The sequence below is a fragment of the Mirounga leonina genome, unplaced genomic scaffold (assembly GCF_011800145.1).
Source record: "Mirounga leonina isolate KUSES-001 unplaced genomic scaffold, KU_Mleo_1.0 Mir_125, whole genome shotgun sequence".
In the NCBI taxonomy this organism is placed as follows: Eukaryota; Metazoa; Chordata; class Mammalia; order Carnivora; family Phocidae; genus Mirounga; species Mirounga leonina.
Genome location: NW_023270305.1, coordinates 73,752,422 through 73,774,885, shown reverse-complemented (window position 1 = coordinate 73,774,885; position 22,464 = coordinate 73,752,422). Strand labels below are relative to the sequence as shown.

The following is a 22,464-nucleotide window of genomic DNA, read 5'->3' as shown; positions in this document are numbered from 1 at the left end:
AAGAAAGACACAGAAGCTTTAGAAAAGCCATTCTGGCAAGAATTCACTGGCCTTCCAGGCCTGTTCTGCTAACACAGAGGCCCCTTTGCTTGTCCAGGGTAAGTGGCTGTTTATAGTCTGGATCTCTCACAATACAGACATGGAGACAGCAGGTGCAAGCAGGGAGATGCGTGTGCCTGTAAGTTTAGAATGCCTGCCTCTAGGCTGTCAGCAATTCTTCCCTAATCCCTTCCTGCTCATGGTCTTCTGTTTCCTCCACATACTCTTCTCTCTCTTTGCTTTATCTGGAGGAAGACGTAAGGAGCAAGGTATGACACTGCTTCCTGGAAGCCACGTGTTCAGTCTCAGCCAAAAAAAAAAAAAAAAGGAACATCTGAAATATGTCCCTTGGCTTCTGTGACTGATTTTTTCTAGGATTTAGGGGAAAAAGTATCTTGCAGTTTGGCATCCATCACATCTACCTTATTTCATATAGAAATAAATGTGGTTTGCTGATGAGCTACTACAAATTTTTGCTCTTTTGAAAGAAAAAGGAAAACAAACCACAAGTCCAATTGAATTCTGATTCAGTAGTTTATATATTTTGTACTCAGAATTTTATATTCCATTCATATCCTCTCACCTTTCCTATGTCACTTTTTTAAGAAGGTTCACATCACTACGCTTCTAGAAAGCATTGTCCTCCAGATCCAAAGGGAACAGGGATGAGCTGTGGAAGGATGTGCTTCTAGCAGTTTGTCCCACATGGCAGAGGATTTATAAAATTCATCCCAACTCACTCAGCTTATATCCCTGGTTACCATTAATGGCTTGAGCAACAGCTGTCTGGGCAAGGAGCATCCTCTGTGGTCACAGAATGGGCAGGAGACAAATCACTACTTTGCCCCCAAAGGACTAACTGTTCCAAAGAACCAATTACACTGCAAAGGTACCCTTGGCTCCCATTAATACCTCCTGGGTCTAGAATAAAGGCTGCTATATTCCTCTGACTTACAAGATGTCCATGTAGTCTCACCAATGTGAGGGCCCCACAAAGGATTTAGCCGAGATCCAGAAACTTTTCAGGCACCTCTACACAGGAGGGACTCTGTCAAGCTCTACATTCAGCAGAAAAATTTAAACCCACTTTGTCACTCAGGAAAAAGTGATTTCATTTACAAAAGAAAAACCTTTGTACCGTAATATCCTGGTAAAATACCAATTTTAAGTTTTATGGCTTATTACCCAGTGATGTCAGTATCCCAGAATTTCCAGATCACGTCATTATTCTTTCCTGTACGTTTAGAAGTCTTACTCATGCACAGCAATTCCTGTCTTGACGTCGCTTTGCCCAGGTACTAGGAAGTTTCAGCTATATAATAATTTCCTCCATATACTTTAAACGTTTTGTAATGCTATGCCTACCCATTTTAACTTCTGCATCTTTCCTGTCATCTTTAATATCGCAGGGATAGGAGAAGACAAGCGTCAGGCCCTTTGGATCTGAAAGTCCTCTGGAAGTCCACATTAAAACGAATTTCAGCATTTGTTTAGGCTTTGTAGAGTGTGTGACAAGAACTCATTGCAACAGGGTCGGCGTTGTAACATCCTGACAATTACCATACTCATGTATGTACCGTACGAGTACATACCAAATGCTTGTTCCAGAACTGAACCTCCTTGGGGAACACGCGGCCTAGCCTGCCTGAAAAGGAATTTGCCCAGCTGTGAGGAGTGGCAACATACGCCCTCCACACTTTGCTCTGAGCCTGTTGACAGAGCAAGAGGAATACCATGGGCCCCGCCCCTTACTCACAGGGACAACTGTGACATCAGCATGACTCAGCCATGCATGGAATGCTCAAAAACAGTCTTCCTGCTAATGCCAAAGAGTCTTTGTGCATGCACATATCCAGCACTGGCCATTTGGAATTTGGCTATTCCCCGTTCTAAGGCCATCTGTCCAAAGAAAGAGAGAGGGTACCATCTTGTTTGTGGCATTGATAAAGCTGCCACAGCAACCCCAGGCCCAAGCTGCACCTGTTCCTAGCCAACCGGCAGAGCAAAGAGCGTTGGCACAGGGCAGCACGGGAGGCTCGGTGAGGCAGGGAACGACGAGGCAAGCCATAAGAAACAAAGAGATTCTAGAACACTAGGCCCATAGAATGAGATCTCCTCATTTTGAAAATATAAAATCTAACCAAAGAAAGCATTATAAATTCAATTCAGTTTAACTCGTAGATGACTATATGCGTGGTTCCATATTAAATGTGGCACACAAAAATTTGGCTGGCCGAAAAACCTAGTGTTTGCTACATATTTGCCAAGTGTTCATACAGCATAGCATGTAAGTTTCCACCTTCGACTCTGAGAGGCTAAGTTGCCTATTAACATTACCTGAGAATTTTGGTAATAAACATTGAAGAGATTTTAAAAATTCTTCTATCGAGAAGTACTGAAGATGAAGGATGATTTATTGGCCCCATAACTGCCTTGCAGAATTGTGTTTCACTGTGGAAATTGACACTAGACTGTAAACTTCAATTATTCCTGAGAACATCACTTTTTCTGCCCAAGCTAATTTTGTCTCATCCAACAGAATCTCTCTCTGTGTTCTGTGGGAACAAATGGTCCTACACAAACAATAAAGAATTCTGCCATGAAGGAAATTAAAAGTCAAGTTTGAAAGGAAGTGTCCTCGTAATTGTCCAGTTTGATTGTTTGCAGAATGGGTCCCAGAATACCATGGACACCGCTCAGTTCCCAGGGGACTTTAGAAGAAGATCTGAGCAAGGGGAACCCCAGCCCCATTCCCACACACAGCAAAGATTCATCACAAAAAGAAAACCCACTGGTCACCGGCATATGAGTACATACCAAATGCTTTTACCTTCCTACAGAGTTCTCAGCCAAATGTAATTTGGATATACTACCTTCTTGCACAATTTAAAAATGACCAACTTTCTTTTTTTTTTTCAAAAGCACGAGACATACACACAGACACACAATTCTTTGATCAGACTAAACCAAGGATCAGAGCGTTTCTGAGTTTAAAACAACCATGCTGTCCATATGTGTACTAAACTCATGCTATTACAGTTGACACTTGAACACTGTGGGGTTAGGAGTGCTGACCTTTGTGCAGTTGAAAATCTGCCTATAAATTTTAACTCCCCCAAAACTGAACCGCAGTTGAAAATTTGCCTATAACTTTTTTTTTGCCTGTAACTTTTGACACCACAAAAACTTAACTGTAGTTGAAAATTTGCCTGTAGCTTTGACTCCCCTAAGATTTCATGACAGCCTACTGTTGACCAGAAAAGTCTTACTGAAAACATAATCAATTAACATATACTTTGTATATGTATTATACACTGTATTCTTACAATAAAGTAAGCTAAGAAAAGAAACATAAGAAAAACATAAAGAAAAAATAGATTTACAGGACTGTACTGTAAATTTACAGGACGGTACTGTAAAAACATAAAAAAGAAAAAACGGATTTACAGGACTGTACTGTATTTATCAAAAAAAAAAAAAGTCCATGTATAAATAAATGGACCCACACAGTTCAAACCCATATTGTTCCAGGGTTAACTATACATATTTCCTTTATTGGAAAAGATTTAAAAAGAAAGGTAAGCAATGAGAAGAAACAAATATTTATATGCTCTAGTAGACAGCTGTTATTTCTGGGAAGACCATGGAAAAATATGTACCTTCACAAGACCTTGGAACAAAGCAAAGGTAGAATGTGGTTTGGAGAAGGTAAAAACATTTGGCTCAGAAAATGCTCAGTTTTATGGCATATAAGGGATTTGGTCTTATGGAATTATGAATTAAAGAAGAGAGATTATAAATTGAGATTAAAGTGAAAGAAGCCTGACACAAAAGGCCACACACTGTGTGAATCCACTGATAAGAAATATCCAAAATAGGCAAACCCACAGAGATAGAAAGTAGACGAGTGTTAACTCAGGGTCAGGGGGAGGGAAGGAGGGGAGACAATAAGGTCTCTTTGTGAGGTGATAAAAATATTCTGGAATTAGGGGCGCCTGGGTGGCTCAGTCAATTAAGTGTCTGCCTTTGGCTCAGGTCATGATCCCAGGATCCGGGGATGGAGCCCACGTGGGGCTCCCTGCTCATTGGGGAGCCTGCTTCTCCCTCTCCCTCTGCCTGTCGCTCACTCTGCTTGGGCTCTCTCTCTCTCTCTCAAATAATTAAATAAAATCTTTAAAAAAAAATATTCTGGAATCAGAGAGTGGTAATATTTGCACAACTCTGGAAATGTACTAAAAAGCACTGCACTGCGTGTTATACACAAACAATGAATCACGGAACGCTACATCAAAAAATAATGTAATAGTGATTAACATAACATAATAAACAAAATCTTTAAAAAAAACCCCACTGCATTATATACTTTAAAATGGTGAATTTTGTAGGTAAATCCAGGCCCTTGAAAACAAGGTCCTTGAAAAAACCAGTGAGGAAAGAATTGAATAAAAGACAAAAGAATGACAGAATAGGTTAAACAGGACTCTTATTCACAGGATGGGTTTTGGTTTTGGTGGGTTGTTTCTTTTTCTTTTTTCTTTTCTGAACTCTTCGAACGGAGGATCCATATCTGATTATTCTTTTTATTCCCGCTACAGAATTAAGCACGATATTATGTAATAAGTGTGCTTAAATGAACTGTTAATTGGTCATTGATTAAATGATGATGGACAACATCAGGAGCTGTCTCTGCAATGATTTAGAGATGACAAAACTATCCATTCTGTTTCTTTACTATCACTACCATTTCATACAGAAACACTTTGTCCTTCTGATTTGATGTTACGATATAGCATATAGCCATGTACAATTTGGTCTTGGTCATAGTGATGTTTGTCTCATTTTCTAGAACTGTTATCTTTACAAATCACCTGTGCTTACATGTTTTCAGATTAATGTTCTGGCTTTTATTTTCCAATTAAATGAAAAACACTTGATATTCCTAAGACACACCTAGTCAATTATTTTTCTATTTATACTAAGATCACTGTAAAGGCATTAAAAAGACTAGTTGGAAAGCTGACTAAAACAAACGCAGGTTTCGCCAAAGAGAGAATGTGTTTCTATAACGCAAATGAACCACAATTAAGAAAAGTGAGTGGTGACATTGTAGAAAGAGATGTTTTTTACCTGTGATAAATAAATCATGCCAGTTTGTAATACCATCGTGAGGCTATGTCTTTAAGAGTGCACAGAAAAGTTCACCCATATCCTGATGTTACAGAGAGACATGCTATGAATCCATTTTACAGATAGAAAATAAATAGGTTAAAAGAGGCTAAAGAACAGAGCTTTCCCTTCTAGTGCCTTCTTCATACAACGTGGATACAGTGAGCAAATGCTGTGGAGCACGTGGAAAACGCAAAGTCCCTGGAGAAGGGTCTGCGTATAATGGGCCCTCAAGCAAAACTGCATATGAATATCATTATATTACTACTACTAGAGGCCTGAAACCTGAAACTAGAAAAGGAAAATATGAGGCTGTCGAGAAAAACCATGACTGGAAATCACACCCTTTGCCTTGCACATACCTCCAGCAATGTACCCGCCTCCACCAGCTTTATAGAGAACGTGGCTCGCGAAGGGGGCTGCACAGATGATCAGAAAGCTCGCAGTCACCACGGCGACGACCCCCAGAAGCATCAGGACTGCCCAGAAACCACGGTAAACTGGAGACCCCACGGGGAAAAGGAGAAAAGAAAACCACATTTAGATTGTGAATCCCACTTAGATTGTACCACACAGTCAGTTTCTTTCCTCTTTATTGTTCTGATTTCAGTCATGGCACAGCTAGGCAGAGTCCCAAGCCATGGGTCCTGAATGACAATCCAAAGGAAACCTTACTAGATAATTTTGTACTTAGTGATGTCAACCTTCAACTAACTCACAGTTGTTATTTGCACCACACACATGCTCAGTACACTCTCGGAGCTCATTTTCCTGACTGTGTTTTCCATTTTAGAAGTGGGGATGTTCTAGTTTTGGAAAGCGTTCCCTTGAGTAAGTACCTAGTTGGGTCACAGCTAGGTGTTTCATACCAAACATACAAAGACATGAAAAGGCATTCACATTTACAAACATTGCTTCTTACTATCACTGTCATCCCCTAGAAGCTAATAATCACCCCAATCCCCTAACAAAAAAGTATACTTCTATTTAGATTGCGACTCTATTGGAAAATAGTCTTCAGGTAAGAAAAATGGCAAACAAAACCAAAATTAAAGGTTTGTATAGACTGAGATTTTAAATCAGATATATTTAAGGCATACTACTTTCTACCAAGATTTTTCTTAGAAAGACTCGAAATGAGAAGTTAGAGTAGTCTCTTATGCATAGACCAGCATAGCTGAATTAATGGATGCAGCTGGTGATAAATGGATTGTGGGTTTGGTGATACATAGTAATCAAATAAAGAGGAATTCTAATGATCATTTTTGAGCGGGATAATTACTGATCTATTAAACAAATTCATCATTTCCCAAGGGCTAAAACACTAACATAAGTTCCTTTTGGTATAAATGAAGGAAAGCCCCATAAAACACATTAGTCAAATTACATTTTTTAATGAAAACATAGAACTTTATATAAGAAAGCAAAAAAAAATGATTTTTTTCCACAAGCCCACCTGGCAAAGAAAAAACTGTGTCCATCAGCTGGAATCTTAGAGCAAGGAGTATAGGAAGGTGGAAATTTGTGAGGAGGAGGCATTGCATTTAAATTGGAAATGAAGGCTGGAAAATGTGTGGACACATGTGAAAGACAGGAGTAAAAGGCCGGCTTGTACCCCACATCCCATGCTGTTCACCTGACAGTGGTTTCCAGGTTTGGGATGTTAGGAATATTCTGTGGCTGCATTCAGGCTCCACAGGGAGCCAAGCAGTAGAGAAGTACTGACCATCTTTGAGTGTGGGAAGAGTAGCAAACAGTGAGCCAAACACATGCCATCCAGGTCATACAAGAATTTGCTGGAGAATTGGCAAGCTTCACATTTTACATTTTCATTCACACACACACACAAAGATTTCCTTCACATTGGTGAGCCTCACATTTTACACTTGCATTCCCTTCATTTACTTGTCTATCATGTGGTAGGTTCTGTGGCAAGTACTAGGGGTGAAAACATGATTAAGATGCAGTCCACAGAAAAAGGAGCCCATTCTGTGGCTCCCCTGACTTCAACTAAAACGTGGACACGCTTGGCAAACAACTATCTCAGGAGTCTGAAAAGTAAATAGCAAGTGCATTAAGGAGAGAAGTCAAACCCCAAGGAAAGATAAAACTGGCTACAAAGAGTTTTCTGAGTTTTTCCTTTTTTCTCCTCCTGGATTTGGCCTGAAGTTATAAAAGGTACAAACAGCAAAACAAAAAAACAACAAAAACCAAAACAAAAAACCCGGAGTTAAGATCACCATTCTGGATAGATCAGCAGGAAAAGTTGTCCCTCTAAGCCAGAGTCTAGGCAAAGTCCCCATGCTGAATTTTCTCTTTTTATTCTCCCAGTCCTGCCTCGAGGCCTCAAAAGTAGATCTGCACTGCTACCCCAGGGGAGGCATGGACACCTAAGATCCCAAAAGACGATTCAACCTTTTGGCTATTTGAAGCAGAAAAATGGGGTGCATGGGTGGTTCAATGGATTGAGTGACCGACTCTTGGTTTTGGCTCAGGTCCTGGGATGGAGCCCCACATTAAGCCCCCCTGCATTAGGCTCTGTGCTCAGCAGGGAATCTGCTTGAAGATTCTCTTCCTCTGCCTCCCCCCCTACCCACATTTTCTCTCTCTCTCTCTCTCTCAAATAAAAATATAAATCTTTAAAAAAAAAATAGAAGCAGAAAAAGGGACACCCAGTTTGCAAAGAGTCAAGGAACCACTGCTCTGGGGGTTTTCCTCTTCTTTCACTCCTTTGTACTGTGGTACAATTGCATGAAACTGGGCCATGGCCCAGGAGGCCCATGCTGAGAAACTAATCTTTCCAGCCAGACAAACTGGAAAAGTGGGCCCTGGAAGCCTGAGGATGTGGAAGAAACCCCACAGATGAGCAAGAACCAGAGAAGAGAATCTCTAATTCTGTGTTTGAAACTACACAAGTGATGAGCTCACCCCCCAAGTTGTACATGCACAGAAAATGCCCAAAGAAGTACAACAAAGGCTTTGAGAACTGAATTACAGTATAAATATCACCCAAGTACCAGAGCAAGCCCTGACTGATATACACGCCCCAGCAGACCCAAACAGCATCTCAAAGGCTTTGAAAACTGAACTAACCTTGAAGGACAAATCATGCAGGTGGATTGCTTGTTCAAAGAACAAATCAATATTCTCCACAGAAGTTTCACAGTGTGCAAGGTCTAACGACGTAATATTCAAAATGTCCAGGCTATAATCCAAAATTACATGATATACTAACAACCATGAAAATCTGACCAATTCTCGAAGGAATGAGCAATCAGCAGTTGCCAAGACGGTTCAAATGTGTGAATTATCATACAGACTTTAAAGCAGATACTAGAACCATTTTCTATGAACTAAGGTGAACACTCTTGAAATGAAAGACAGAAATTATTGAAAGAGAAATAGAGTCTATAAAAAAAAGAACTAAATTGCAGTGAAAAATATAACATCTGAAACTTAAAATCCATGAAATGAGCTCAATAGCAGAATGGAGATGAGAAAGTGCAAGTGAACTTGAGGAGAGAGCAGTAGAAATTATCCAGTCTGGGGCACCTGGGTGGCTCCAGTCGGTTAAGCATCTGCCTTCAGCTCAGGTCATGTTCCCAGGGTCCTGGGATTGAGTCCTGCATCAGGCTCCCTGCTCCGCAGGAGGCCTGCTTCTCCCTCTCCCACTCCCCCTGTGTGTTCCCTCTCTCGCTGTGTCTCTCTCTGTCAAATAAGTAAATCTTAAAAAAAAAAAAAAATTATCCAATCTGAACAGAAAGAAAAGAAATTGAAATAAAAAATGACTAGAGTCAGGGGTGCCTGGGTGGCTCAGTCGGTTAAGCGTCTGCCTTTGGCTTAGGTCATGATCCTAGGGTCCTGGGATCGAGTCCCACATCGGGCTCCCTGCTCAGTGGGGAGTCTGCTTCTCCCTCGCCTCTGCCTCTCCCTTTGCTTATGCACTCTCTCTCTCTTTCTTTCACTCACTCTCTCTCTCTCAAATAAATAACTAAAATGTTTTAAAAAATGGCTAGAGTCTCAGAGACTTGAGAGAAAACATCAAAAGATGTCACAATTGTGTCACTGGAGTCCCTAAGGCAGAGGCAGACCATATTGGTGCCGAATGAACATTCATAGAAATAATGCCTGAAAAATTCCCAGATTTGGTGAAAGATAAATTTATAGATACAAGAAACTCGACAAACTCCAAAGAACAAAAACTGGAAAAAAAAAATCAGCCTAGACACATAATAATAAAATTACTGAAAACCTTAGATAAAGTTTTGAAAGTAGTCACAGGCAGGTAAGGGGGAAAACATATTGAATACAGGGGAACAACAATCCCAAGGACCATATTTTCTCATCAGATATGATGGAGGCCAGGAGAGAGTAGAACAACATCTTTAAGGCAATGAAAGAAAAGAACTATCAATCTGAAATTCTTCTTCTAGTGAAAATATCTCTGAGGAATAAAGAGGGAAAAAGAAGCCATTTCTCAAGGAGGAAGAAAGAATTTATCAAAGCAGACTTGTTCTATAAAGACATAGGAAAAGGAATTTCTTTAGGTTGAAAGAAATGACACCAGGGTTCACTTGAAACTTGAGGAATAAAAGAAGAGAAACGGAAAAGGTGAATATCTGCATAAATATTACCTAGTATTTTTCTCATCCTAATTTCTTTAAAATATTCTTGACTGTTGAAATACAAAAATATATTGTCAGCACAATACGGTATAGACATGCAGATTTTAGAATCAGAGTAACCTCAGTTATTTACCACTTACATGTGATGTTACCTTGGACCAGTTACTTAAGCTTCCCGAACATCTATCTCTTCTGTAAAATACAGATGTTTGTATCCATCCTTTAGAGTTATTGGAAGAATTATTAATAATGTATGTGAAGTGTGTGACATAAAATAAGAAATCAATGCATGGCATTTATTTTGTGGTTGCTTTTATTTACATTATTATTTAAATTGCATGAACACTACACAGCAGGTGGTACTGTGTTCAGTAATAGGAAAGTGAATTACTTCCCTCAGAGCCTTGCCTGCTGCTTTTATGTACCATTGACGTTTGGAAATCCCTTTAGATTCCTGCACACAGTGCAGTAGAGAAGTTGTGTTTGACATACTGTCTTCCATGGGAAGTTTCCTTGTCCACTAACCTCTAAGAAAGTGTTGGCCATGTTTTAGAACATGTGACTCTACTCCTAAATACCGAAAATACAAACAAATGGGCTCAGACACCTAACACAAAGACAGCTCTAACACGGTGACCTCTGATCCATGTCTTAGGACCTACGTTTTGTAAAGATGAGTTGGGCTAATCATTGTGATCCCTGGAGAACTGGAAAACTGGAAACATGAGGTGATTGGTAGCAAGGTTGAAGTTGAAAAGAAGCACTGGTCACTGGGTCCAGAAGAGCCATATGCAGACAAGAGGGCAGCATTATGAAGCGGGCCACAGAGAGGACAAAAACAGCAGGACACGCCTCTCCACAGAGAAAAGCAGACGGATTGAAAGAAGGAGAGAAAGCACCTGGTGAGGGAGAGAGAGAAAGAGAGAAAACAGAAATGTGGATGGATGCTCCTCAGAGCTGCTGTTGTTCCTGACAGCTGCCAGTTCCTGTCCTGTCCTTTGCTCTAACAAAATAGCCTGACTTTCGATTCTGAGTCCCTGGAAAAGGTAAGAGCAACAGATCTGCATTTAAGGGAAGGGGGAACCTCGCTGCCTGAGAGTTGTGACCATACAGAAATTGCTTCCAAGAGAGACTCCTTATTGCAGGTACTGTGTGCTTTATTTTTCTGCTTGTGCTTCAGCATTCAAAAGTGCATAGCTTCAAGCCTATTTCAAAATTTTGTGGAACTTCCTGTTCCTTAGCTAATTATATTACCTAGTTTGCATATGTGGCGCACTTTGATTCCAGAATTAAAATGTTCACTCGTAATTCAGAATCGTCCTGTGAAATTGGGTAGAGTTCTTTCACTGTTTGAAGTAAAACTGAGGCAATCAGAGAATCTTCAACATAAAGTTAATGAAGTATATGTGTTTTGAGAGTCAAACATGATACTGGGGTCCTTCCACGAATTGTGTGTCTCTGACAGACCATAGTTTTCTAAGATGGAAAACAATACCCTTCACATAAGCTTATAGAAAGAATTGAGAAAATACAAGGAAAGTAGCTGCATACAGTAAGTACTCACATATATTTGCTCTTACTATTATTAATTTGTACTCACTCTGTAATAAAATGTCCTTGTCAACAATGTAGTTAACACATAAAAGATATCTATTAATCTCATGGATCTAGGATGGGGACAAGTTTCAGTTCTAATATATCTACACCTTTGAAATTTTGGCAGGGAGGATATTTGTGTTTGATTAGTGGTTTGTACTGTTTAAGACCCCTAGATCGTGAATGTATCTCAGAGAACACTTCATTCATTTTCTTGTTCCTTATAGCAGCCACAAAAACTGTGAAGTTTTGTCTTTGAAACCTTTGGACTGTGCCAAGTGAAAACATCTCTAAAAATCCATTTGTACCACTAAGTACAATTCAATTAACTTAAACAATATTGGATTTCTATTAATTCCTTCTAGAACAGGAAGCAAGATTTACAATGTAAATAGATTTACCTATAATCTATATCATCACAATTTGGATTAATTAAAAGAAAGCATCATCTGAATCTGTGAAAGGCCAGAATTAACGAATACTTTCAAAGCAATGAAGTTCTGTTGATTCTAAATAAATTGGTGAATTGACCTAACAAAGTGCTCCTTGCTCGGGTGTTGTAATGAGGATGAGTAGTAATTACTCTAACAACAGATGTTATAGAAATGCTTCTTCTAGAGTATCCAGTTTATTTTCCTAAATAGATTAAGCTTTTACCCTTACAGTATTTCTTTCACTACCAACTAACTTCATCCTTGTAGATCTAGATTAAAAATCATCAGCCCAGGGTATCCTGAAATGTCCTCTCAGTATATTCCGTATATGTCACTTCACATTTTTATAATATTTTCACTAATATACAGTATTTTTCTAGTTTTCATTTGAGGACTATCCTTTTGCTTTTTCATGAAGCAAAGAAACGTCAAGTCATTAGAGGTTGTCTAGTTTGTTAAATAAGAGTGTATATGGAATGCAAAACTCTGTCCACAATGTGTTTTACTCATAAAAAGTATCTAACATAAAGAATATTAATGGCACTGCAAATTCAAATTTCAGATTGAAACATACATCAAAAGGAGCTCATATCTTGGATATACCTAAAAGATCAAATTCCAAAGTGATATAATTAGGAAGTGCAGGGAGACATCTATTAAGCATCCTTCAGGGAGGAAACATAAAAATCATCCCAAACTGTAGGACAATGATGGCCATGACATAAAGCAGACTATTAATTGTGTACATCAATATGTGTGCATAGGTATGCATGTGTGTGTGTGTGTGAGTGCACGCATGCACATTTTTGCACGTGTGCAGATTACCATGGACCACAAACGGGAAGCTAATGGCAGAATTATTATCTGTTCTGAAATCCATCTACAAGGTTAGAAAATAAAACCCTACGGTATTTCTTTTTCCACTAAGAATGTAATAAACATGCCCTAAAACTCATTAATTTTGATGATGCGTAGAAGCAGCCTGAAGTTTTAACTCTGGATTATTTTATAAGAAGTTCCATTCCCAGCCATTCACACCCATCCAGCAATTCAAGCCAGTGTCTCCCAAGGGACTGCAAAGAGAGACCCTGCCAGGCTTGCTTGGCGAATAGGTGTGTGGTTGACAACCATAAGTCACTTAACTTAGAAAACATACTTCAGTGGCTCTCTAGGCACCAAAGACTGCAAGAGTTAGACATAATCCTTGTCCTCACAAGTTCAGTCCAGTGAGGGAAAAAGAAGTAAGTTTAACACTGGGTGATAGGAGCCCCAGCAAAGGTATGCACAGCACATCACAGAGCCGGATGGATGACTGTCTTGAGAAGCCACTATTTCAGGGCTGAATGGTCATGAGTAAAGCCCTACAGTTCTGGTTATAGTTGAACCGGCAGAAGGCAGGAGGAAGGTCAACCCAGTCAGAGTAGGAAAGAGTTCCATGGATTGGGAAATAGAAAACAGCTCCCTGCAGCTGCCTCCCATGTGGATGAAGGCACCAGGAAAGGCGGGACAGAAAGGTAGTCATGGCCTCATGTGCCACTCAGAGAGAGTTGGTCTTTATCATACTGGTCCTAGGGAGCCCCTGAAGGTCAGTTATCAGCAATTATAGCCACATTTGTATCCAAATACCACTCCTGTCGCTGTCCAGAGAATAAACTGGCAGAAAAAAGAACAGAACATGGAAAACTAGTCAGGTAGTTATTCTAGTTACCCAAGTGGGGCCTAAAGCCGGGAAGTCGGGATAGAGATGAAATCAACTTTAGTGATAAGCTCTTGTTACAGAAGGTGAGAAACCAGCAAGAATAAAACCTGTTTTCATGGATTTTTTCATTTGTATGCCAGAACAGTTTGTTCTGTTAAGATATTGACAAATCTCCTCTTGATTTTGTAATATTATAATGTACACAACCTACCTTCCGTACAGAGTATAGAGGGAAAAAGTCAACCCAAATGATCACAATTCCAAATTCGTAGTGTTTTGATAAATTATTTTATTATGTATATAAAAATGTAAATATTGTATTTGCAGTTTAAAGATAAACTTAAGTGTTATTCATTTTTCAAAACTTGCTATCTTGCCTCAGACACCTCACAAAGCTAGTTCATAAAGCTAATCCTATGTTTCGACACATCCTCGAGCACACAGTGTGAAGTGCTATAAAATGTTTTATAAGAAGCCAAAACAAAACACGCCACCCCCCTCCACCATCCTCAGCAGCAAATGAGAACCTCCAGCATATGTTGCCGTAGCTTTAGGCAAGACGCTTCTGTTACACAGGCCAGCAAGCCTGTCCTGCATCTCTATACACTACTTGTCTTGGCAGCATTGGCCAGGTCTAAAAATACAGTCATGCCTTCACCAAAGCAGAAGGACAGGCTGTACAGTGTGTCCGCGTCTGAGCTCCACAACTGTGGACGTGCCAAGCCAAGTCACGTGCTCTCCATGGTCCATTGATTTTCTTTTCTTTTTTTTTTTTTTCCGAACTAAAAGAACATTGAAAGGCCTGATGGAATTTATTTACCTCCCTACTGCAAATGTGGGCAGTGAAGGAATAGCTGAGAGTAAGGAGTGTCTTGGGTAGGTGGGGCAGAGGCTTCATCTCCCATGCTGGCTGTGACCTTGGCAAAGTCCCTGCAGCAGGAGAAGTGTGGGTTTCTTCACATGGTTTCAAGATCTTTCCAGGCTTGAGAGTGCATCCATGGTCACTATCTCGTTTCTCCTCCTAACGATCTTGGGGGGTAAGGGGGGAGGCTTGCTGGCTGCAGGACCTTGCAGTATTAGAGGCAGAAGGGGTGGTGACCATGGTAACAAGGGCATTCATACAGTGCAGCCTGATCATAGGAGCAGCTGGCTGGCTCAAGGTCACAGGAGCGAGGAACTAGAGGCACTCTGAAGTGAGGTGAAGGGGACCAGAATGTGTCACCCCAAAATATGCCACTTTGGGTAAGATTATTTTGAGCTAGAAGCAAATGAGAATTAGTGAATGCAGAACGAAACCTGTGGGGAGTTTTCCTTTTCTGACTAAAAGCAGAAACTCTTGAGAAATGAGGACTGCCACAAATGCACTCTTCCAGGGGGAGTTTGATGGCCACAAAGAAGAGAGCAAGTCGGGACCAAGGTGGGTCTGCGAACAAATCTACCAAAGTACCCTATTGCCCCCTACGTCCCCCATATATTTCCTAGTCACTTTCCCAGTTTGCCACCCTGAGCCAAAACCCCTTTCTCTTCTGTCTTGGCACATCACCACATTCATCGTTACTTGTCAAAAAGGCGTATAAGCTCTCAGGCCTATCTGCTTCTTTGGCTCTTCATTTCTCTATGAAGGCCTCCATGTACCTTCATACTAATAAACCTTCTCTCATCTTCCTCTGTCTTTTTATAGTCTATTTTGCAGGGTCACAGTCACTGAACCTAAGGGGATAGAATAAAGTGTTTTCCTTCCCTACAGAAGTATTGTATACAAACACGCTCAGATCCTAATACAGAGGATCAGATTAGCCTCCAGCTCCAAGGTCTTCATCTGACCCCTGCTGTCTCAGAGGGCCTAGACTGGCAGCCTCCATCCCTGCCTGAGCATCAGAGCTGCCTGGAGGATTTTAACATCATACCCAAGCCAAGATTCTAACCATCTAGGTGAGAATCTCTCAGGGTGGGCTCATGCAATCGTATTTTTTAAAGCCCCCTAGGAGAAAGGAATGTGCAGCCAGGTTGAGGACCGCTGGACTCTTGGGTCTCTCTGGAGCTGTCAACTTGACTGTGAAGGTGCTGAACGCCACGCAGTGGCTCAGCCTTTCCACAGTTTCTTTCCTCTGTCATCACCGCAATCCCTACTCTGTAGTTTACCCATAAGGCTGGAGAGGCTAAGGAAATTTCCAAAAATTAAATAGCCAGTAAATGACAAGGTCAAGATTTGAACTCAGGGCTGTCTGAGCTCAGTCTCAGACACCATTAGTTTCTGTATTCATTGTGGGGTTTTTTGTGTTGTTGTTGTTGTTGTTTCCAAATAAACTGCCATTCCTGCATCGAAGCCCTCCAGGCTCAAGTCCCTCCCACTCTGGTTCCTCTCACCTGATCCTCCAGAAATGCTCAAATTTTACCAAAGTTTCCTGGGGGGAAATGCTCTTATGCCTCTAGGCTTTGGCAGTCCTGTTTCCCCTCACTAGAATGAATAAGGCTTCCTACTTGTCACTTGAGATCCAGTCAACCTCTTTCCCTCCTTGAAGGGACATAGTGGAGTTACTTCCTCATCTCCACCAAAAGGCAGGAGAGCGTAGAACCACTATCAGTGCAGCTAGACTCGAGAGGTGGAACACCCTATACTGGGTGTGTGACCTTGAGCAAGTTATTAGCCTCTCCATGCCTTAGTTTCCTTCCCCAACAGATGATAATAACAATACCTATCTTATGGTGGAGGAAAAGCAGGTGTGTGCAAGGAGCTTAGTGTGAAGGCGCAGAGAGAAGCTTTGGTGGCAGGGCAAGTGGCTAGAGAAAGAAAATAGGAGGCACATCACAATGGTCCATGTATGATACAGTCATTTTCCAGTGGAACATTTTTGGCCCATGTTATGTGAAACTTCCCCTACAAATGATATGAAAAATCACTGATAAAGTTAAATCAAATAGGCTTTTTGTCCACATGAAGCTTCTATCTATCAATAATCCAACCACTGGCAAGAGATTTGCAGTCTGGTTTGTGGGGGCAGTGTTTTCAGTGAGAAAGACAGACAAAGAGAAAAAGAGAAAAACACATACTCCATTTTCTTTCTTACAGAAATTTGTATTTTCCTGATTTTTTTTTCCCCTGAAGGAGTAAAATACTATGATAAAGCCACCAAAAAAAATCTGATGATACTTCGTGGAAACCACCCTGCACTGTGGGGAAAATGAAATGGACAAGGAAACCTTATAGAGGAATTAGAATAAAAAAGAAATGAAGCTACAAAGTTTCTAGGAAGAAGATAAAGGTACTGAGATGAGAGCAATCACCAGCTGCTGGGGTGAAAGGGATTTGCAGGCAAGTAGTGGCCTGTCCCTGCTAGCAAATGTCTGGGAAAAATATGTGGCCAGCTGAGAAGGACATGCGTAGTCTGGGATGGGAACCATGCATGCAAGGAGTGCTAGCTGGCACAGCCAGTGAAGAGGAGAGTCGCGTGGGGACAGACGAGGTAGCTGGGACACAGCTGGCCTCTCCAGCAGGGCAAAGCCTCATTTTACTCCAGAACAAACGTTCACACTTTGCTTGTTCATGAACAGACTGCCAGTCATATTTCCTCCACTTAGCAGGAAACATGGCCTTTGGTGTTCAAAGTCGGCATTCACCAAGTATAGTACATAGAACCCTCCTGGGCATCTTTCCCTCACTTGGCCTCTTCTAGCAGTCAATCTGAAGGAATGTGGCAGAAATGCCTACTGGCAGCCTTGAGTTCTCACCGACCTACCAACTATTTGCTGTGTGTTCCTTAGAAGCGAGTCACTTAACCAGCCTCCCTAATTTGCTGTTTGATTCTTGAAAAAAGGCAGCAGTCTCAGAAGTCACTTCCAGCTCTTCTGGTTAGAGTCCGGCAAGTAGATGGTCAATATTTCCCTTTGATAATGAACTGCACAGATTGAACGTCCAAGTCTCCGCTTGAAAGGACCACATTCCAAAACTGTCCATTTTAAGCAGAAAATCATTGAAAAGATCAAACATAGCATCCCCAGAGCTACTCTGTACATGATCTAGTGGAGGATTTGGTTTTATTTATTTATTTGCAGTGATAGGATCCATCTTTGGAAAACTTCCCTCTCTAGCTACTCAACATAGCAAACTATTACAGCAAATACCCTCCATATTGCATAACAACAGCTGTTGCTCTGGAAACAAGTTAACCCTGTTTTCCATAAAATGTATCACTTCACTTAAGGATACGAAATCAATGCTTCTGGATGTGAAGAATAGCCTTGGCCATTCATAAGCCTGATGCAATGAATTTGGTACTAGGGGAAACACTCCAAAGATCAATCATATTTTTTAAATAAATACATTTAAAAGTCACTTTGATTTTACTTCTATACCCCTAAACTTGTGTAAAGAGTAATAAGTAGTAAAAGAAAAACTAACATTGACTTGCCATACCGAAACTAAAAAGTGAAATGAAATAATAGAACTTACCAATTCTTCTCTAATTAACCGATGGATTTTGTTTTAAAGTATATATTGAAACATAATTTCCCCTACAATATTATCAAGAAGGTGGTTATGGAAATGCAGGCAGCTCACCGCAGAGCATGATCTTTGGATCGAGAAACCTAAACACTCTCAGTTTCCTTGGCTTTGAAATGGCAGAAATAAATCCTACTTCATAGTGCTGTCACCAGATCTAAGGGAGCAATATATGTAATGTCAAGTAGGGTGGGCTAGCACAAAGATGGCACATAGTAGGGGCTCCACATATGCTCCCCTCAATCCATTTAACTTGTAATAAGAAATGAAGTAAGCCATTCTTTTGTGATATCAGTGATTTTTAATAAGATAAATAAAATGTTGGGGCACCTGGGTGGCTCAGTCTTTTAAGCATCTGACTCTTGATTTCGGCTCAGGTCATGATCTCAGGATTGTGAGATCTAGCCCCACATTGGGCTCCATCCAATGTGGAGCTTGCTTAAGATGCTCTCTCTCCCTCTCCCTCTGCCTCTCCCACCTTTCTCTCCCTCTCTAAAAAAAAAAAGTAAAATGTTTCTTTTTTATACACCTGTTAATAGATTAGTAGGTTTAAATAAGCAGAAAAAGGAAATAAGGATAGAAACAAATAGCTTTGAAGAAATTGTGATGGTGTCCCTGAGAAATTTATGGCTCCAGTTACTGATACATTTACTGGTTCTAATTCCTCATGCCAGCAGTGGAATTTATCAAGCAATATTTGTGCTTATCATTTATATATTATGACTTACAGATGGAAGAAAGAAAAAAGGGAGTGCAAAAAATGTAATCTGTTTAAAGAGAAATAAGAGTAGTGAGTCTTCAAAGAAGGAAACCCAGCTTGGAAAATGGGAGGTAAAGTTGCTGGGGGCAGACCATTCAGCCCAAGGGTCAGACCACACGCCATACCTCACTCTGCCTCTTGGCAGCACTTGACCAAACTTACCACTCTCTCCTCTGAGAAGAACTTAACCATAGAGCATCCTTGGGCTCAGTCCATGGACTGACCTCCTCACTCCCCAAATGGTCTCGCCTTGTCCCATAGCTTTAAATATATCTCCACACAATGACTCCCGAAGGTGCAATGCCTGCCCAGACTTCCACCTTTAACACTAGATTCTGTGATCCAAGAGCCTACAAAACATCTGCACTGGGCAGCCTCAACTTGACATGTCCAAAACCCACCAAATCTTCCTCTTAAAAACCAGCTCTACCTCAGCCTTCTGCATCTCTAATAATAGCAGCAGCATCCCTCCAGTTTGTAAAGACAAAAAAGGGTCACCATTGACCTTGCTCTTTCCCATCACACCCCACACCCAATCCATTAGCAAATCTGGTCAGTTTTTCCTTCAGTATATAATCAGATTCAGTGAACTTCTGCTTTCTTCAATCACAACTAAAATCTCTGGAGATTATCTATGAAACAAGCAGAAGCAGCTTCGGAAAGATAAATAGAAGAGGCAGACCAACTAGGGAGCTTGGAGCCCAAGTAATGGCATGGTGGAGAGTCCCCTGCGTTTTCTTTTTGCCTCACTCATCTTATACTTGATGCTAGAGATTAAATAACCAGAAAATGGCAACAAACACAGGTCAATCTAGACAAAGTGCCAGGAAAGGAACAGTCCATCATGACAGAAAACTTTTAGACAAACACCACATAAGATTTCAACAAAGTCTGAGTGAGGAGCCTAGATTCCATTCACCAGACTCCATGCACCACTCCAGCACCCATGCTGGGTGGTGTCTGGGAAGAAAGGGAGGTAAGACTTTCATCACCACCAGATGGTACCATTCAGCCCCCATCCTGTGGCGTCCATGGAGATGGAAAAGCCAGTAACCTGGAAATGACAACAATCACAGACAAGAAAAGCCCCCAAAACAATGGTTCATCTAAAGGACAAGGTGAGGGGCTGCCTAGAAACTTTTAGGAAATATGCACTACTACACCAGTAAAACACCACAGAGTAAGACTTTTGCTTTCAACTCTACTCTCATCAGCAAGGACCAAGAAGGGAGTCCAGAATTTGATCCTTGGCAGGCTATAACGAGGTGCCCCAAACCCTCCCCCCTTATGAACACACACACACACAAACACATACACACAAGGATGAAGGATGTGTTGGAAAAGGCTAAAAAAGTAATCAGAACTTTCATCTTTGCAAGGATAATGAGGTGACCAATAACAGTAACAGGAGAGACCATGTGTGGAGCCTGGACTTTCACCCCTCTAAGGTGAAAATGAGACATTTCTTCCACCTACAGTTCTATCAGAGGAGGCCTAGTAGAGAGTCAGGACCTAAACCAACACCCAGTAGTAAGGAGAACCCCCTGCATACGCCTCATGTCAGTGGAAGTCATGGAAGAGGCTGTAATGATTCAATCCTACCCCTTCTGGCCAGGATTACATCGATGGAAGCATAGTGTAAAGCCAGAACTCTCACTGCTGCCCAGCAGGACCACAGCCTCTCCTCATGTCAACACATACTAAGTGGGGAACCTGGAAATCCACTCCTACCTGATTTTTATTGAGGCAGTACCCACCCCTTCTCCTGCAGAAGTAGTGTGAAAAAGCCAACCAAAACAGAAGATCCAGAGTATCATAACACAATAACCCCAAATTTCAGATTTTAATTGAAAAACAAATGACTAGTCATACTGAGAACCAGGAAAATCTCAACTTCAATGAAGAAGATCACTCAGTAGATCCAGCAATGGCACTACTAGGTATTTATCCAAAGGATACAAACATAGTGATTCGAAGGGGCACCTGCACCCCAATGTTTATAGCAGCAACGTCCACAATAGCCAGAGGTCCATTGACAAATGAATGGATAAAGAAAATGTGGTGTGTATACACACACACACACACACACAATAGAATATTACTCAGTCATCAAAAAAAAAATGAAATCTTACCATTTGCAATGATGTGGATGGAGCTAGAGGGTATTATGCTAAGTGAAATAAGTCAATCAGAGAAAGACAACTATCCTATGATTTCACTCATATGTGGAATTTAAGAAACAGAACAGATGAACATAGGGGAAGGGAGGGGAAAAATATAAGATAAAATCAGAGAGGGAGACAAACCATAAGAGACCCTTAACTATAGGAAAGAAACTGAGGGTTGCTGGAGGGGAGGTGGGTGGGGGGATGGGTGACAGGCAATAAGAACTTGATGTAATGAGGACTGGGTGTGATATGCAACTGATGAATCACTAAACTCTACCTCTGAAACTAATAATACACTGCATGTTAATTAATTGATTTTTATATAAAATAAATTTTTTTAAAAAGATCACTCAGTAGATGCCAACAGAGTTAATATTAGCTAACAAAGATTTTTAATGAGCCATGATAAAAATGTCCCAAAGAGAAATATGGACATGCTTGAATTAAATTGAAGAGAAAAAAAATCTTGGCAAAGAAATGGAAGAGCCAAAAGAAATTTTTAAGAATGAAAATATATAATAGCCAAAAATAAAAACTCAATGGATGGTCTGGAAAGTGGAATGAAGTAGAAAAAGGAGATATATTCAAAAACACTAAAGATAAATCAAAATGGACTGGAATTCTAAGAAAATTCAAGCGGCCCATAGTAAAGCAGGAAAAAGAAAACACAAATAAAAAATAGAACAAAGAGAAAATAAACATTTAAATGGCAGGGTTAATCCCTAACATATCAATAATGGCATTAAATACAAATACTATAAATACACTAATTAAAGGACAGCTTTGCCTTAATGTATATGTGCCTAACAAGAGAGTGTAAAACTACTTGAGGCAGAAACTGATAGAACTGAAAAGAGAAAAACTCCACTATTACAGTTGGAGACTTTAACTCCTCTCTATAAGAAATGGATAGATCCAGCAGGTAGAAAATCAGTAAGGTCATATCTGGGCTCAGCAACACCATCAATTAACTGGATATAATTGACATCTATCTACAGACTACTTCACCAAACAACAGCAGAATACACAGTTTTCTCAAGCTCATATGGAACAGTCACTAATATAGACCACATTCGAGACCATAAAGTACACTTCAACAAATTTAAAATAGAGATCAAACAATGTCTGCTTTCAGACAACAACAGAGTTAAATTAGAAATCAATAACAGAAAGATAACTGGAAAATCCCAAAATACGTGGAGATTTAAAAACACACTTTTAAAGAACACAGGGATCAAAGAAGAAATCTCAGGAGAAATTTAAAATATTTTAAACTAAATGAAATGAAAACACAACTTACCAAAATATGTGGAATCCAGGAAAAGCAGTGTCTAATGGTAAATTTACTAAATGCATATATTAGAAAAGAAGAAATGCCTAACATCAATTACCTGAGTTTAACCTTAAGAAACTAGAAAAATGTTGAGTGAATTAAATCCAAAGGAAGCAGAAGCAAAGAAATAATATGAATTAGAA

The 22,464-nt window shown here is 40.4% G+C and overlaps 1 protein-coding gene across 5 annotated transcripts in view; it reads right to left on the bottom strand.

Moving 5' to 3' along the window:
* Window positions 1-22,464, bottom strand: part of TMEM182 (transmembrane protein 182) — a 130,016-nt gene that overhangs the window by 87,229 nt on the left and 20,323 nt on the right. For all 5 annotated transcript variants that reach the window (XM_035001861.1, XM_035001862.1, XM_035001864.1 and 2 more), the window contains exon 4: window positions 5,568-5,705. In XM_035001861.1, coding sequence (XP_034857752.1) covers window positions 5,568-5,705 — 138 coding nt within the window. The remainder of the gene's footprint in view (window positions 1-5,567; window positions 5,706-22,464) is intronic.